The 18,875-nt window shown below is 40.1% G+C and overlaps 1 protein-coding gene across 1 annotated transcript; it reads right to left on the bottom strand.

Annotated features, from left to right (window-relative positions):
* Positions 1 to 14,973: 14,973 nt before the first annotated feature.
* LOC138308540 (P-selectin glycoprotein ligand 1-like) lies at positions 14,974 to 16,176 on the bottom strand. The gene is made up of 3 exons (XM_069249562.1): positions 15,682 to 16,176; positions 15,262 to 15,317; positions 14,974 to 15,137 (listed from the first exon to the last, which is right to left on the bottom strand). The coding sequence occupies exons 1-3, from the start codon at positions 16,172 to 16,174 to the stop codon at positions 15,021 to 15,023; spliced, it is 666 nt and encodes a 221-aa protein (XP_069105663.1). The 5' UTR covers positions 16,175 to 16,176; the 3' UTR covers positions 14,974 to 15,020.
* Between the last annotated feature and the right edge of the window lie 2,699 nt (positions 16,177 to 18,875).

The raw sequence follows: 18,875 nt of genomic DNA, 5'->3' as shown, positions 1-18,875 counted from the left end.
ACCTATTGTATTTTATCCATATACTTTCTAATCCTTGATTCAGATACACATTTGAATTACATTTTTAGCTCACCTGGCCCAAAGGGCCGGTGAGCTTATGTCATGGCGCGGCGTCCGTCGTCCGTCGTCCGTCGTCCGTCGTCCGTCCGTCCGTCCGTCCGTCCGTCAACATTTCCTTTAAATCGCTACTTGTCCTAGAGTTCTGCATGGATTGTAACCAAATTTGGCCACAAACATCCTTGGGGGAAGGGGAACAGAACTTGTATAAATTTTGGCTCTGGCCCCCTGGGGGCAGGAGGGGCGGGGCCCAATAGGGGAAATAGAGGTAAATCCTTTAAATCGCTACTTGTCATAGAGTTCTGAATGAAATGTAACCAAATTTAACCACAAACATCCTTGGGGGAAGGGGAACAGAACTTGTATAAATTTTGGCTCTGATCCCCCAGGGGCAGGAGGGGCGGGGCCCAATAGGGGAAATAGAGGTAAATCCTTTAAATCGCTACTAGTCATAGAGTTCTGCATGGATAGGAACCAAATTTGGCCACAAACATCCTTGGGGGAAGGGGAACAGAACTTGTATAAATTTTGGCTCTGGCCCCCTGGGGGCAGGAGGGGCGGGGCCCAATAGGGGAAATAGAGGTAAATCCTTTAAATCGCTACTAGTCATAGAGGTCTGAACGAAATGTAACCAAATTTGGCCACAAACATCCTTGGGGGAAGGGGAACAGAACTTGTATAAATTTTGGCTCTGATCCCCCGGGGGCAGGAGGGGCGGGGCCCAATAGGGGAAATAGAGGTAAATCCTTTAAATCGCTACTAGTCATAGAGTTCTGCATGGATTGTAACCAAATTTGGCCACAAACATCCTTGGGGGAAGGGGAACAGAACTTGTATAAATTTTGGCTCTGATCCCCCAGGGGCAGGAGGGGCGGGGCCCAATAGGGGAAATAGAGGTAAATCCTTTAAATCGCTACTAGTCATAGAGTTCTACATGGATTGTAACCAAATTTGGCCACAAACATCCTTGGGGGAAGGGGAACAGAACTTGTATAAATTTTGGCTCTGGCCCCACGGGGGCAGGAGGGGCGGGGCCCAATAGGGGAAATAGAGGTAAATCCTTTAAATCGCTACTAGTCATAGAGGAGTTCTGAATGGAATGTAACCAAATTTGGCCACAAACATCCTTGGGGGAAGGGGAACAGAACTTGTATAAATTTTGGCTCTGATCCCCCGGGGGCAGGAGGGGCGGGGCCCAATAGGGGAAATAGAGGTAAATCCTTTAAATCGCTACTAGTCATAGAGTTCTGCATGGATTGTAACCAAATTTGGCCACAAACATCCTTGGGGGAAGGGGAACAGAACTTGTATAAATTTTGGCTCTGATCCCCCGGGGGCAGGAGGGGCGGGGCCCAATAGGGGAAATAGAGGTAAATCATTTAAATCGCTACTAGTCATAGAGTTCTGAATGGAATGTAACCAAATTTGGCCACAAACATCCTTGGGGGAAGGGGAACAGAACTTGTATAAATTTTGGCTCTGGCCCCCCGGGGGCAGGAGGGGCGGGGCCCAATAGGGGAAATAGAGGTAAATCCTTTAAATCGCTACTAGTCATAGAGTTCTGAATGAAATGTAACCAAATTTGGCCACAAACATCCTTGGGGGAAGGGGAACAGAACTTGTATAAATTTTGGCTCTGACCCCCCGGGGGCAGGAGGGGCGGGGCCCAATAGGGGAAATAGAGGTAAATCCTTTAAATCGCTACTAGTCATAGAGTTCTGCATGGATTGGAACCAAATTTGGCCACAAACATCCTTGGGGGAAGGGGAACAGAACTTGTATAAATTTTGGCTCTGGCCCCCCCGGGGCAGGAGGGGCGGGGCCCAATAGTGGAAATAGAGGTAAATCCTTTAAATCGCTACTTGTCATAGAGTTCTGAATGAAATGTAACCAAATTTAACCACAAACATCCTTGGGGGAAGGGGAACAGAACTTGTATAAATTTTGGCTCTGATCCCCCAGGGGCAGGAGGGGCCGGGCCCAATAGGGGAAATAGAGGTAAATCCTTTAAATCGCTACTAGTCATAGAGTTCTGCATGGATTGGAACCAAATTTGGCCACAAACATCCTTGGGGGAAGGGGAACAGAACTTGTATAAATTTTGGCTCTGGCCCCCTGGGGGCAGGAGGGGCGGGGCCCAATAGGGGAAATAGAGGTAAATCCTTTAAATCGCTACTAGTCATAGAGTTCTGAATGAAATGTAACCAAATTTGGCCACAAACATCCTTGGGGGAAGGGGAACAGAACTTGTATAAATTTTGGCTCTGACCCCCAGGGGCAGGAGGGGCGGGGCCCAATAGGGGAAATAGAGGTAAATCCTTTAAATCGCTACTTGTCCTAGAGTTTGGCATGGATTGTAACCAAAATAAGCCACAAACATCCTTGGGGGAAGGGGAACAGAACTTGTATAAATTTTGGCTCTGATCCCCCAGGGGCAGGAGGGGCGGGGCCCAATAGGGGAAATAGAGGTAAATCCTTTAAATCGCTACTAGTCATAGAGTTCTGCATGGATTGGAACCAAATTTGGCCACAAACATCCTTGGGGGAAGGGGAACAGAACTTGTATAAATTTTGGCTCTGGCCCCCTGGGGGCAGGAGGGGCGGGGCCCAATAGGGGAAATAGAGGTAAATCCTTTAAATCGCTACTTGTCATAGAGTTCTGAATGAAATGTAACCAAATTTAACCACAAACATCCTTGGGGGAAGGGGAACAGAACTTGTATAAATTTTGGCTCTGATCCCCCGGGGGCAGGAGGGGCGGGGCCCAATAGGGGAAATAGAGGTAAATCCTTTAAATCGCTACTAGTCATAGAGTTCTGCATGGATTGTAACCAAATTTGGCCACAAACATCCTTGGGGGAAGGGGAACAGAACTTGTATAAATTTTGGCTCTGATCCCCCGGGGGCAGGAGGGGCGGGGCCCAATAGGGGAAATAGAGGTAAATCCTTTAAATCGCTACTAGTCATAGAGTTGTGAATGGAATGTACCCAAATTTGGCCACAAACATCCTTGGGGGAAGGGGAACAGAACTTGTATAAATTTTGGCTCTGGCCCCCCCGGGGGCAGGAGGGGCGGGGCCCAATAGGGGAAATAGAGGTAAATCCTTTAAATCGCTACTAGTCATAGAGTTGTGAATGAAATGTAACCAAATTTGGCCACAAACATCCTTGGGGGAAGGGGAACAGAACTTGTATAAATTTTGGCTCTGACCCCCCCGGGGGCAGGAGGGGCGGGGCCCAATAGGGGAAATAGAGGTAAATCCTTTAAATCGCTACTAGTCATAGAGTTCTGCATGGATTGTAACCAAATTTGGCCACAAACATCCTTGGGGGAAGGGGAACAGAACTTGTATAAATTTTGGCTCTGGCCCCCCGGGGGCAGGAGGGGCGGGGCCCAATAGGGGAAATAGAGGTAAATCCTTTAAATCGCTACTTGTCATAGAGTTCTGAATGAAATGTAACCAAATTTAACCACAAACATCCTTGGGGGAAGGGGAACAGAACTTGTATAAATTTTGGCTCTGATCCCCCAGGGGCAGGAGGGGCGGGGCCCAATAGGGGAAATAGAGGTAAATCCTTTAAATCGCTACTAGTCATAGAGTTCTGCATGGATTGGAACCAAATTTGGCCACAAACATCCTTGGGGGAAGGGGAACAGAACTTGTATAAATTTTGGCTCTGGCCCCCTGGGGGCAGGAGGGGCGGGGCCCAATAGGGGAAATAGAGGTAAATCCTTTAAATCGCTACTAGTCATAGAGTTCTGAATGGAATGTAATCAAATTTGGCCACAAACATCCTTGGGGGAAGGGGAACAGAACTTGTATAAATTTTGGCTCTGGCCCCCCCAGGGGCAGGAGGGGCGGGGCCCAATAGGGGAAATAGAGGTAAATCCTTTAAATCGCTACTAGTCATAGAGTTCTGAATGGAATGTAACCAAATTTGGCCACAAACATCCTTGGGGGAAGGGGAACAGAACTTGTATAAATTTTGGCTCTGATCCCCCGGGGGCAGGAGGGGCGGGGCCCAATAGGGGAAATAGAGGTAAATCCTTTAAATCGCTACTAGTCATAGAGTTCTGCATGGATTGTAACCAAATTTGGCCACAAACATCCTTGGGGGAAGGGGAACAGAACTTGTATAAATTTTGGCTCTGGCCCCCCGGGGGCAGGAGGGGCGGGGCCCAATAGGGGAAATAGAGGTAAATCCTTTAAATCGCTACTAGTCATAGAGTTCTGAATGGAATGTACCCAAATTTGGCCACAAACATCCTTGGGGGAAGGGGAACAGAACTTGTATAAATTTTGGCTCTGGCCCCCCGGGGGCAGGAGGGGCGGGGCCCAATAGGGGAAATAGAGGTAAATCCTTTAAATCGCTACTAGTCATAGAGGTCTGAATGGAATGTAACCAAATTTGGCCACAAACATCCTTGGGGGAAGGGGAACAGAACTTGTATAAATTTTGGCTCTGACCCCCCGGGGGCAGGAGGGGCGGGGCCCAATAGGGGAAATAGAGGTAAATCCTTTAAATCGCTACTAGTCATAGAGTTCTGCATGGATTGTAACCAAATTTGGCCACAAACATCCTTGGGGGAAGGGGAACAGAACTTGTATAAATTTTGGCTCTGGCCCCCTGGGGGCAGGAGGGGCGGGGCCCAATAGGGGAAATAGAGGTAAATCCTTTAAATCGCTACTTGTCATAGAGTTCTGAATGAAATGTAACCAAATTTAACCACAAACATCCTTGGGGGAAGGGGAACAGAACTTGTATAAATTTTGGCTCTGATCCCCCGGGGGCAGGAGGGGCGGGGCCCAATAGGGGAAATAGAGGTAAATCCTTTAAATCGCTACTAGTCATAGAGTTCTGCATGGATAGGAACCAAATTTGGCCACAAACATCCTTGGGGGAAGGGGAACAGAACTTGTATAAATTTTGGCTCTGGCCCCCTGGGGGCAGGAGGGGCGGGGCCCAATAGGGGAAATAGAGGTAAATCCTTTAAATCGCTACTAGTCATAGAGTTGTGAATGAAATGTAATCAAATTTGGCCACAAACATCCTTGGGGGAAGGGGAACAGAACTTGTATAAATTTTGGCTCTGGCCCCCCAGGGGCAGGAGGGGCGGGGCCCAATAGGGGAAATAGAGGTAAATCCTTTAAATCGCTACTTGTCCTAGAGTTTGGCATGGATTGTAACCAAATTTGGCCACAAACATCCTTGGGGGAAGGGGAACAGAACTTGTATAAATTTTGGCTCTGATCCCCCAGGGGCAGGAGGGGCGGGGCCCAATAGGGGAAATAGAGGTAAATCCTTTAAATCGCTACTAGTCATAGAGTTCTGCATGGATTGTAACCAAATTTGGCCACAAACATCCTTGGGGGAAGGGGAACAGAACTTGTATAAATTTTGGCTCTGGCCCCCTGGGGGCAGGAGGGGCGGGGCCCAATAGGGGAAATAGAGGTAAATCCTTTAAATCGCTACTTGTCATAGAGTTCTGAATGAAATGTAACCAAATTTGGCCACAAACATCCTTGGGGGAAGGGGAACAGAACTTGTATAAATTTTGGCTCTGATCCCCCGGGGGCAGGAGGGGCGGGGCCCAATAGGGGAAATAGAGGTAAATCCTTTAAATCGCTACTAGTCATAGAGTTCTGCATGGATTGGAACCAAATTTGGCCACAAACATCCTTGGGGGAAGGGGAACAGAACTTGTATAAATTTTGGCTCTGATCCCCCGGGGGCAGGAGGGGCGGGGCCGAATAGGGGAAATAGAGGTAAATCCTTTAAATCGCTACTAGTCATAGAGTTCTGAATGGAATGTAACCAAATTTGGCCACAAACATCCTTGGGGGAAGGGGAACAGAACTTGTATAAATTTTGGCTCTGGTCCCCCGGGGGCAGGAGGGGCGGGGCCCAATAGGGGAAATAGAGGTAAATCCTTTAAATCGCTACTAGTCATAGAGGTCTGAACGAAATGTAACCAAATTTGGCCACAAACATCCATGGGGGAAGGGGAACAGACCTTGTATAAATTTTGGCTCTGACCCCCCGGGGGCAGGAGGGGCGGGGCCCAATAGGGGAAATAGAGGTAAATCCTTTAAATTGCTACTAGTCATAGAGTTCTGCAGGGATTGGAACCAAATTTGGCCACAAACATCCTTGGGGGAAGGGGAACAGAACTTGTATAAATTTTGGCTCTGGCCCCCCCGGGGCTGGAGGGGCGGAGCCTAATAGGGGAAATAGAGGTAAATCCTTTAAATCGCTACTAGTCACAGAGTTCCGCATGGAATGTAACCAAATTTAACCAGAAATATCCTTGGGAGAATAAGAACTGAGTTTGTATAAATTTTGGCTCTGGTCCCGGGGGGCAGGAGGGGCGGGGCCCAATAGGGGAAATAGAGGTAAATTCTTTAAATCGCTACTAGTCATAGAGTTCTGTATGGATTGTAACCAAATTTGGCCACAAACATCCTTGGGGGAAGGGGAACAGAACTTGTATAAGTTTTGGCTCTGGCCCCCCAGGGGCAGGACGGGTGGGGCCCAATAGGGGAAATAGAGGTAAATCCTATAAATTGCTACTTGTCCTAGAGTTTTGCTTGGATTGTGACCAAATTTGGCCGCAAACATCCTTGGGGGAAGGGGAACAGAACTTGTATAAATTTTGGCTCTGACCCCCTGGGGGCAGGAGGGGTGGGGCCTAATAGGGGATTTAGAGGTTAATATCAAAATTCCTTCAGAAAAGAAACAATTGAACCTGTATTCAGAACATTACTTGGCATTACAAACCAGGTGAGCGATACAGGCCCTCTGGGCCTCTTTGTTTGTAATTTTTAAAGATAATTCATACTAATGTATATGTCTCATCACTATGTTTGATATTCTAAGAAATTGGGGCTTGTCTTCTAAAGATTCCAATTGATCACTTGTGTATCTTCTCTTTAATTCTTTGATTGATTTTGAAATGCACATTATAAACAAATATAACTGAAAAAGTAAATGTGGCATTATTTATATAAATTTAATTGTATCTATATTTGAGTGGCTGTTGGAATTGTTTACTTCAAGCAATTTGTATCCTACAGACATATATGTTTGTAAAAATCTATCTGGAATACAACCGTTGATATTACTTTTTTGACCCAATTAGTGGCAGTATATGAACAAACTATAATAGCAGATTGACTTAAAGAAAGTTTAGATTAAGAAACTTGGTTATAAGTTATTCTAATGGTAAGTATTAAAGAAAATGAAGTCCCTGGCACGGTATGAAAATACTTGTAAACTTCATTTCTTCAAATAAATCAAAACTTGCCAAGTCCCTTTTTATCACTGAACCTTATACCTACATGAAAATCTAGCTAAAAAAGGCTATGTGTCAATCACTGCTATTTATACATCTTTCTATGTAATTCATGTATCTGCTTGTATGTTGTTTTCAGCCATAAATATAAAATATTCCCTTAAGAATATATGTCTTTCGTTGGATAACAAAATTAACCTGCCAACAATTCCTATGTTTTAATGCTAACATTTTTTTTTGTGACAAATTGCGACCGCGAAATCAGTTATATTCTGTTATATACGCTAAATGATGCCTAAATCGATGCAGATAATTTGCTAGTTGTATTACTAATTTATATATCTTGTTTTGACCTTTATAAAATAAATATTATTTCTGACATGAAATGCTTTGCAAATGTTTTTTTGGATTTCAATTATTTTATTGTAGTTGACATATTATCCATATACAAGATATATTAAATATATATACATACATTTATAAATGGCTAAGTAAAGTATGCATACCAGACAACAAGTTGTTTAAAACAAATTTCAGCTTACAGGTCATTATGTATCTACTGTAATATTAGGGTTTTATGTTTACTATTTCAACCATCCATAAACATGTCTAAATGTTCTTTCCTAAAAGTGTGATGTTCCTTTCAAAATCTGTACATGTATAATGATGACCAGTTTGGATTTGTTAAGTTAAGTCCCTGTAATACCAAGTTTTGTTATTAACATTATTTGTGTAATGGTATGCTTATTTAAACAATTTGCCATTTATTTACCTATAGTGAGGATTATACAATCAAACTTCACAAATGAATTTCAAACATTTTTTATTGATAAAAAAACCCAACATTTTGACAACAGGATCACACATCAAGCATGTGTCATGAGTTTTCTGAGAATTTAACTTGAATACAAAGTGAACAGTTAAGTTGGGCCAACACAATACTTTTTAGTAAACTTCAGTTTTAATTCAACAGCATTATAAATATTCTAATTGAATGCCTGAATTTTCTATGCACTAAAGTACTGATGTATGCTGAGACAATTCAATAAGACCTCGGAAACCAAGTTACTAATAACACAATTCAGAACCTGCTTTTATTCATCCAGTAGTGTTGCCCACAAGAAAACTATATTTACCAGTACATCAGTGCTGAAATTACCAGGTGAGCGATACAGGCCCTCTGGGCCTCTCAACGAGTAATTTTTCTTTTTTCTTCAAGCAAATTTTGCAGAGAGAGCTATCCAAAACATCAAGAACAGGATGTATAGGATGTTCACGCATGCGCAGAGTTACGAGTATCTAGACCGATTACAGTCCCTCACAAAAGACATCAACGACACTCCATCCAGATCCCTAGGGAATATACCCCCTTCAGACGTCAACAAAGAAAACGAGGACGAAATAAGACTCAACGCCTATCTCGTTAGGACGAAAACCACTCTAAGACCGAAAGAAAAGACGGTTAAATATGACAAGAAAAAGAAGAAGAGGAGGAGAAGTCTCTACAAGTACAAGATAGACGACAGAGTTAGAATTACACACCTTAAACGTACTTTCCAGAGGGAATATGATCAAAAATGGACTGGTGAGTTGTTCATCATTACGGACCGCACGACTAGAGATGGCATTCCGATCTACAGACTAAAGGATTTCGACGGCGAGAGCATCAAGGGAACGTTTTACGAACAGGAATTACAGAAGGTGAACGTGGCGGAAAACACCTTATGGAAGGTAGACAAAATTTTGAAAGAAAGGAAAAGAAAGGGCGAAACAGAAGTACTAGTATCTTGGCTGCATTGGCCATCGAAGTTTAATTCTTGGATAAAAAAGAGTGACCTCCAAGAAGTATAAAAGGAGACTGTCCATCATTGACTCTTCATTAAACATCAAATATGGCATTCAGAATGGTACTCAGATCCACGGACAGCTCAGACACTCACAGAGACAATAAAGTATATGACTTCAGGGTGCATCTATCGAAACCACTTACATTGGTGGGGTACTGGACTTACAGAATTTTCCATAAAGCTTCAAAAAGGGTTGACACCATCGAGTAGACCTGAACTGTTAGTATGTTCCGATCTGTGTGACGATACCATCGTGGGAGAGAGTGAGCTACCCTTACTGAGGATGGTGTCCGCCAAGAAAACTTCCAATATCACCTTTGCAACACCATATATACCAATGAGGATAGGACATTGCTCTGATGTCCACATCTATATAAGAGACAGAGACAACCAACCTGCTTCATTTCTCAACGGAGACGTCACGGTGACATTACTCTTCAAACGACTACCCTTTCACTGAAGAAGATGGGATCCACGTATGTGTCGGATCCAAGAGTATGGAAATCGTTTTACAAAAATATGTTGGATGGAACATTTGACCCCAGAAGATACAGAGGCCGACAGACTGGAGGAGGCGTCGCAGGCATGTACGTAAAGAAACCTTACGTGATTCCCGTCAATCCACACGTCACGATCGAACCGGAAGAAAAGATTGTCGTGGGTAAACAGATTACGCCCATGTCAGCCGTAGAAGACAGGGCAAAGTCAGAAATGAAGGAAACCACAAAGGAAAACCTCCCTCACGTTCCTATAAAAGGGTTCAAAAACCCCAAACCCAACAGATCGAAGAAAGATTCCAAGAGGGAAAGATCTACGAAGACCCACCGTAAAGGAAAAAAAAAACCGTCTAAGAGAAAGAGGAAAAGTACTTTCGTCATAGAAGACTTTGACAGTGTATTTGGTAAGAAGAAGGGAAAATATGGCATTTCTCAGTGACAAGGTAAGGGACATTGGTGTTCCTTCGGAACTTTCAATATTCACTGTACCGCCAAATCAAGTAGCCATCGAAAAGATATACTTCACGGAATGTAGGCCAGTCTCGGCGTTCAATACTGAGGACAGTCCTATAGAAATTAGCGTTCCGGGACAAGGCAGTGAATATATGGACCTGCGCAGAAGCAGGCTTTACGTCAAATGTAAGATAACGAAGTCAGACGATACAGATTTAACTGCAGGCGAAAAGACGGGGATCATCAACATGCCCCTACAGAGCATGTGGTCGCAGATCGACACTTACATGAACGTTAAATTAGTGTCTCTAAACACGAGTAATTAGCCATGGAAATCATATCTCAAAGTATTGCTATCAAGTGACCAAAACGTAACGGAGTCCCAGTTGCAAAGTCAACTTTTTTTTGCCGATGATTTTGACTTAAATGATGCAAATCCTGTCACCGGAGGAGTAGATGGAAAATGGGCTCATTAAACAGTCCAGCCAGTGCACATGCAGTGCATGTACAGTCCAGGCTAATGTTAAAGTAAGGGAAGACGGTGCATGTACAGTCTAGTGTATGTATAGTCCAGGCTAGGAAGACGGTCCATATACAGTCTAGTGTATGTATAGTCCAGGCTTATAGTAAGGAGAGACAGTCCATGGACAGACTAGTGCATCAGGCTTATAGTAAGGAGAGACAGTCCATGGAGCACATGCAGTGCATGTACAGTCCAGGCTTAAAGTAAGGGAAGACGGTGCATGTACAGTCTAGTGTATGTATAGTCCAGGCTTATAGTAAGGGAAGGCGGTCCATATACAGTCTAGTGTATGTATAGTCCAGGCTTATAGTAAGGAGAGACAGTCCATGGACAGGCTAGTGCATCAGGCTTATAGTAAGGAGAGACAGTGCATGGACAGGCAAGTGCATATACAGTGCATGTACAGTCCAGGCTTAAAGTGGCTTATAGTAAGGAGAGACAGCGCATGGACAGGCAAGTGCATATACAGTGCATGTACAGTCCAGGCTTAAAGTGGCTTATAAGGAAGACGGCCCATGTATAGTCCAGGCTTATATTAAAGGAGAGACAGTGCATGTGTAGTCCAGGCTTATATTAAAGGAGAGACAGTGCATGTGTAGGCAAGTGCATCATGCTTATAGTAAGGAGAGACAGTGCATGGACAGGCAAGTGTATAATGCAGCAGTCCAGGGTAATTAACCCTATATCATTTCAGTCAAGCATGCGATCTATTAAAAAGAGAGCAGGCGTATCATAAGATGAGAATCAGTTGTATATACAAGTTGATTCGCTAGAGCGCACATGGTATTGCTACACCAAGCCGTGCTTGAACAATTTTGATTTAAGATCAAAGTATTTGATAAGCAGCACACATAATACAGACTTTAATGCTTCTCAAAATATCAGTGCTTAGCAAGAATTTGACTCACAGACGGAGACACTGACAGACGGACTCTAACCCGGCCTGACATTATATGTCAGACAGTCCAAAGCCTGTAATAAACGGGGATGGGAGTCAAAAGACATTTTCAATTATACAATATTCATGCAGAGCGGTTCAAGAAGGAATCCAACAAGCTACATTTCTAATCAAAACATTTATTTTGGCATAGTAATTAGACGCACTTATTCCTTCAATTTAAGGTAAGCATTGGTATGTATAAAATCAGAATCTCTAAAAAAATGAAACATTGGTATCAAATCAGAATCCCTAAACAAAAATTTGAAACATTAGTTTACACCAGTAATTTATGTCAGCAAATCGAATGCCTAATTGTTATATATAAATAGGGAAAAAAAGCTAATTTTGCTGACACACCTCTTTAATGGATGGTGTTTTACTATATGTTGATAATTTACAAAGATATAAGTTGAGTAATAAAGAAACTTTTGATGAAGCAATTCAAATTTCTATATATGAGAAATGTTAAAATACTTGTTAAAAGATAAAATGGGAAAAAGCTAATTTTACTGGCACACCTGACTCTGTGATGGATGGCACATTACTTACACAAGAATATTTAATAAAGAAACTTAAAAAGGTTTGAACTTTTTTGTAAGCAATTCAATTTTGCTGACACACTTCTTTAATGGATGGTGTTTTATTATATGTTGATAATGTACAAAGATATAAGTTGAGTAATAAAGAAACTTTTGATGAAGCAATTCAAATTTCTATATATGAGAAATGTTAAAATACTTAAAAGTTAAAAGATAAAATGGGAAAAAGCTAATTTTACTGGCACACCTGACTCTGTGATGGATGGCACATTACTTACACAAGAATATTTAATAAAGAAACTTAAAAAGGTTTGAACTTTTACATTCAAAAGCCTAATATTCATATATGACAAAAAAAAACTTTCACACATTTGAGGCTGTGACTTTTCGAAAACGTACTACTTAATAATGAAAGTGGTTTTGAGATGAAATGGGGAAAAAAGCTATTATGTTGAAATTAGTGTACCTGGTTCTGTGATCAGTATAGTATCACACATAATGAAATAGAATTGGGAACAAGATGTCGAGCAACACAGTCGATGTTCCCCCTGATGTGATATCTTTTTATAATTGTGTGCATAAACATACAGAACAGTTCCATATTCAATTGGAGGTCAGTTATGTGAAGGGGCCAGAAAACTTTTCTATAAAAATAACTACATATGAAAAGGTCATTGATTTGACTGACGATAACGGAGAAGATGATGTAATCGACTTAACTAAAGACGATGTAATTGATCTAAGTAAAGATGATGATGAAATGGAAATCGTGGAATATAGACAAATAATGAGACTGGAGAAGGATTACAATTTATAAAGTAAGTAGAATATAAGTATCATCTATCGTTAACACAAGTCTACTTATAGGATGTTTACCGATTACTCGTGTACCAATTTGATCTAAGGGAAATAAATCTTAAACATGTCTGCTAATGGTTTACTAATGCCGTCAAACGCTAAATTAATGATGAATTCGGTAATTAGAGCGCTGTTGAAATTGAAAGGATTCAAAGGAGTGTTTTAAATTATACAAGCCAAAAATACAGTTTACACAGCAAGAATCACAGAAATAAATCTTAGGATTTTAATTAGATATTAAATTACATACATTAAAGCACCTCGATAAAATAGTTTACATCAAAAATTGAATGACAAGTTATCATAATAAAATGGGAAAGCTAAAATTGTCAACACACCTGGTTCTGTGATGGATGCTGCATTATATAAATTAGAATATTTAATAAAGAAACTTAAAAAGGTTTGAACTTTTTTGTAAGTAATTCAATTTTGCTGACACACTTCTTTAATGGATGGTGTTTTATTATATGTTGATAATGTACAGAGATATAAGTTGAGTAATAAAGAAACTTTTGATGAAGCAATTCAAATTTCTATATATGAGAAATGTTAAAAAACTTGTCAAGATAAAATGGAAAAAAAGCTAATTTTACTGGCACACCTGACTCTGTGATGGATGGCACATTACTTACACAAGGATATTTAATAAAGAAACTTAAAAAGGTTTGAACTTTTACATTCAAAAGCCTAATTTTCATATATGACAAAAACTTTCACACACTGGGCAGCATGACTTTTCGAAAATGTAGTACTTAAATAATGAAAAGAAAAAGCTATTAGGTTAAAATTGACACACCTGACTCTGTGATGGTGTCAAAACCAAATTAAGAATTTTTGAATAATTTACGAAGAAATTGAGTTTAATGATATGCCTAAGCAATACTACAACCATAACGAATAAGATGTCTCTTCAAGCGCAAAAATATATATATAAACAAAGGTAATTAAAAATGACAAAGGGACAGAAGTAGTATCTGTACAAGTTGGTATTAGTGGAAAGGTCATCAAGCTCAGATAAAAAATACATATATCCCTGAGTTGTAATACCTGTTTCATATGTATATTGCAGAGTTACAAATCAAAGCAAACAACTCTTTAAAAAATGAGATGTTTAGTATAAAAAAATGCATGTATCGACAAAATGTATACCTGAGTTATAATACCCGAGTTGTAATACCTATCTATATTATTGAGCCAACTTCAATCAAAGGGAAATAACTCTTTAGAAAAATTTAACATGTCTGGTGATGGAGTTCTAAATGTAGCATTTGCTGTACAGTTGAGATTGATTTTACTTTAGAATAAAATAAGTTTTGTTTAGGATCTGACAGAATTTGTGAGTATTTTAAATTATACAATCCAAAAATTACAGTTTATATAACAAATTGCAGAAATACCGTAAAGGATCTCTATTATCACAACATAACCTCTACCTGATTTTAATTGTAACCAGTAACTAGATATTTAATTACATCAAACATACATAAAAGCACCTGCACAAAGTGACACGATTGAGTATTCTAAACCAGAGAATATTGATTATTATAAACACACCATAAGAATTGTCATAAACAACATGTAATAAAATTATAATGTATTAAAGCACCTTTTGAATATCACAATGGAAAAATCACAATAAATTCGCAACATGTAAATTGTAATAAAAATACCTCTATCTGAGGATTTTGATTATTGCAAATGTAAAAATCACAGCATGTAAATTACAATAATTTACCACTACCTGAGGGTTTCGATTATCACAGTTTTTTCCAATAAATCACTGCATGTAAATTACAATAAAAATAAACATAAAAAAAATCACCTCTATCTGAGGCTTTTGATTATTGCAAATGTAAAAAATCACAGCATGTAAATTACAATAAATTATAAAAAAATTACCTCTACCTGGGGATTTTGAGTATCACAGTTTTTTCCAATAAAAATAAACATAAAAAATCACCGACTTCTAGTCATTATTGGTGACCTTTTGAAAGGTGGAGTTTCATCGAGATCTAGGTCTGCGGATGCAGAACCTGAGGTACAGGAGAGAGGCTGGAGGGTCCATGTGTATGCATCGGCGGGAATAGGTTCGATCGACTTTGGTACGGTCTCCTGCCGGTACACTTCATCTATAAAAGAAATAAATCAAACTTGAGATCATTAGCAAATATAAACATTCAACTTCACTTGGTAGTTAGAGTTCTTAAGAAATAGAATATTAAATATTGATATTTTGCTCATTCTAGAACTTACCTTCATCCTCATCATCATCATCATCATCATCATCTCTTCATATGCTCTATTTTGGACTGCGAAAATAAAGTACAACACTTTATAATATAATGAAGATCTTTGAGTTTTCTCGAAACACCATATATAATATAATAGATCATAATTACATTTGAAAAGTAGGAAAAACTTTCTTTACTATACATGTTATTATAAAATATCAAGTCATACACTTACAAAGGGTTGAGTCTGACCACAGATGTCTTTTGGTGCAGTAGTCACATACCACGCACACGATGATGAAGCATAAGAAAACTCCAACCGATCCTGTAAGATAAACAGTTTAAAATTAAGATTAATGATACTAATGTATGAAATTTATTGAAATAGTTACCATTTAACCGTTGTCAGAATTAATTGATACTAGTATATAGAACTATTTACCGACTAAGGCTATCCAGCCGTTCCAAGTTGTCGTCTCCTCTGTAGTTTCAACCTCTGTTGTCGTCCCGAACTCCGTAGTCCCAACCTCCATGGTCTCGACCTCCGCAGTCCCAACCTCCATAGTTCCAACCTCTGTAGTCCCAACCTCCATAGTTCCAACCTCCGTAGTCCGGACCTCTGTGGTTCCAACCTCCATAGTCTCGACCTCCGTAGTCCCAACCTCCGTAGTTCCAACCTCTGTAGTCTCAACCTCCATAGTTCCAACCTCCGTAGTCCGGACATCTGTGGTTCCAACCTCCGTAGTCCGGACATCTGTGGTTCCAACCTCTGTAGTCCCGACCTCTGTGGTTCCAACCTCTGTAGTCCCGACCTCTGTGGTTCCAACCTCCGTAGTTCCAACCTCCGTAGTCCCAACCTCCGTAGTCTCTACCTCCGTAGTCCGGACCTCCATAGTTCCAACCTCTGCAGTCCCGACCTCCGTAGTCCCAACCATCGTATTCCCAACCTCCGTATACGTAATCCCAACCTCCGTTGTCTCGACCTCTGTAGTCCCAACCTCCGTAGTCCTGACCTCCGTAACCGTAACGGTCTCCTCTGTAGTTGCAGCGTTGATAACATCAATCTATTTTTGAGACCAAAAGTTGTACAGGAAATATCAATAACGAGAATGAACTGTATAGAGTTTATAAACCGAAAAACATGGACAGTCTTATCTAAAACATATATAAACCATACCAGTCTACTGTACAAAAATAACACTCGTTTAAATAATGTTTAAATAGCGTTAGTACATGTTAGAGATAATATTGCTTCTGTCACTTCAATCTAAGGTACATGTAGAAAAAACTCCACATTCCAACGAGTCTTATATTTACACATAAATACTCGACACCAGACTTGTTGAACCTTAATTCTAATCGATGTTCACACAAAACTTACACATGCCGTCACAGTAGATGGCAAGTTATCGCAATTGATACTGTCGACGGGGTAGATTACGATCTCCTTATCGTCGCATGCTGTTAAATGAAACCGAGACCTCCAGCCTTTAATGATGATCACAGACTGGTCGATCTGTAACCCCTCACAGAGGGTGAATCTCCCTTCTGTAGACGACACATCCTTCATTCTACAGTAGTATGCATATGAAGTGGTGTCATCGGATAACTGTAAACAATTCCACGTAAGTGGCATCCACAGCGCCAGTGGGACTGCACCGAGCGCCGCCATTTTAGATCTTCTAAATTTGAAAACGACTAAAGTCCGGAATACGGACTCGAACAGACATGTTATATTAAACATTATTCTCGAATAAACAGTTCATTAAGGTAAAAAAAAATAAAAGATAAAGTGTATAGGGCTAACATAGTAAGTGATTAATTGAGGTGTTAGATTTACGATAAGAAACTCTTCTCTCAACTAAGCTTATTGTCTAGCATCTGTTATGATCTAACACAAGATAAATATGTAACGATAACTGTATTATACACGAACGTGCCAAAAAAAAATAGTACGTGTTAAATACCAAATATCTTTCTTTTCCTAAAAATGAAAAAAAAGTGTTTAAAATAAATTAGAGATTTCGGAGAGGGTAATACCGGGCTGGGGTGATGGATTTTGATGTAAAATATATTCTCTAAGAATGCACCGTTTTGCATGGATTTATTTTTATTAAAATGAAAAACACGGTATATTTTAAAGATGCTCGTTTAATGTGTATTGAAATATATTTTTCTACCTATGCAGCATCTGTGCTCTCTCAACCCGATCGGGTGTAGGGTCCACATTGTCGTTCTGCGCTGTGAACACACCCACAAATGGTACTTATTTACCTAGTCAGCATCGATGTTCACTCGACCTGTTCTGGTTACCACACCCATTTCTTCCTCATTGGTTGCGACCTCAAATCCACCCGTTTTCTTTCGCGGTATAAATTGGCGGTAAAAACCGTTGGCTTTCACACTGGATTTTCAGCGGGAAAAATATACACTCTTAGCGCCAAAAAAAAAAAAAAAAAAAAAAAAAAAAACATGGAAGGGGAAGCTTCTTCAGTTGGAGATATCAGAATCATAGAATTTACGAAGGACGGACAGAAAAAAAATAAGATTGAATCAAGAATCAATAGCAGTTTCACCATTGGTGTCAACAAATGGAATGACGATATATACGTCCACATTAATAGAAAGGAGAGATATCTCCCACTCAAGTGGGAGGAGTGGGAGATTATCTCCAAAATAATGAAAAGTGTGGAAAAGAGTCTGCATATTTTTAAGGTAAGTATAAATATAGAAATTAAACCCCCTTTATTTCTTTATGTAATTAGCACTCGTCTGTAAGAGTATTTTTTAACAACAGGATCAACGAGAACAAAGGCAGGGGCAACAGGCTCAACTAGAACAAATGCTAGGACAACAGGGTCAACGAGAACAACATCATTACCAACAACAACAGCAGAATCCACAACAGCAACAGCAGAATCCACAGCAGCAACAGCAATTGCTGCTTGCAACAGCAGAAATATTCAACGATTCACAAATGTTCTAAACTACATGTATTGACATTAGAGTTATCTCCCTGTACTCACTGAATTAGACAGTTCTTTGTTGAACAATTTAAGTAAAATATCGATATTTACGGTAATATCGATGCCTCTTCACATTTAATCATGTATCACAAACGTCTCGTTAAATCTGTTATTGATGTGAATGGAGACGTACTATCAAAAGATAAATCGTACTATGCTTCTAATCTGTGCTTCCTCAGCATTCTATTTGGTTGTCACGAAGTCGACATCTGCAGATCTGTCATTTATCGTTATCTTTTCAAAGGTATCAGGAAAAAATATCCGGAATATAGAGACGAAACCCGGTTTTTCATTGATAGTGTAGTAGAAGTAAAATATGGGAGAGTTCGTTCTCATATGAAAAGACTGAAGAGACATCGTTATTATTGTAAGGTAGAAGTTGTGTTCAGCATGTACAAAGAAGAGTCGTCATTAGATTGTATGTCAGAATGTAGGGATAATTAAAGAAAACAACCTTTTCAATAAAATGTTTTATTAAATACATAATTCATGAAACATACATGATTACAATATTTTCGTTTGGAATATGAATATGCCGTCTCTCATACTTCAACTTTTAAATCAGCATGTATTCTATGAAGCATTATCAAAGTATAACAATGAGATGTCT

This window comes from Argopecten irradians, chromosome 15, assembly GCF_041381155.1.
Source record: "Argopecten irradians isolate NY chromosome 15, Ai_NY, whole genome shotgun sequence".
Classification (NCBI taxonomy): Eukaryota; Metazoa; Mollusca; class Bivalvia; order Pectinida; family Pectinidae; genus Argopecten; species Argopecten irradians.
The sequence above is the reverse complement of the archived record's forward strand: the minus strand, read 5'-3'. Positions and strand labels throughout refer to the sequence as shown.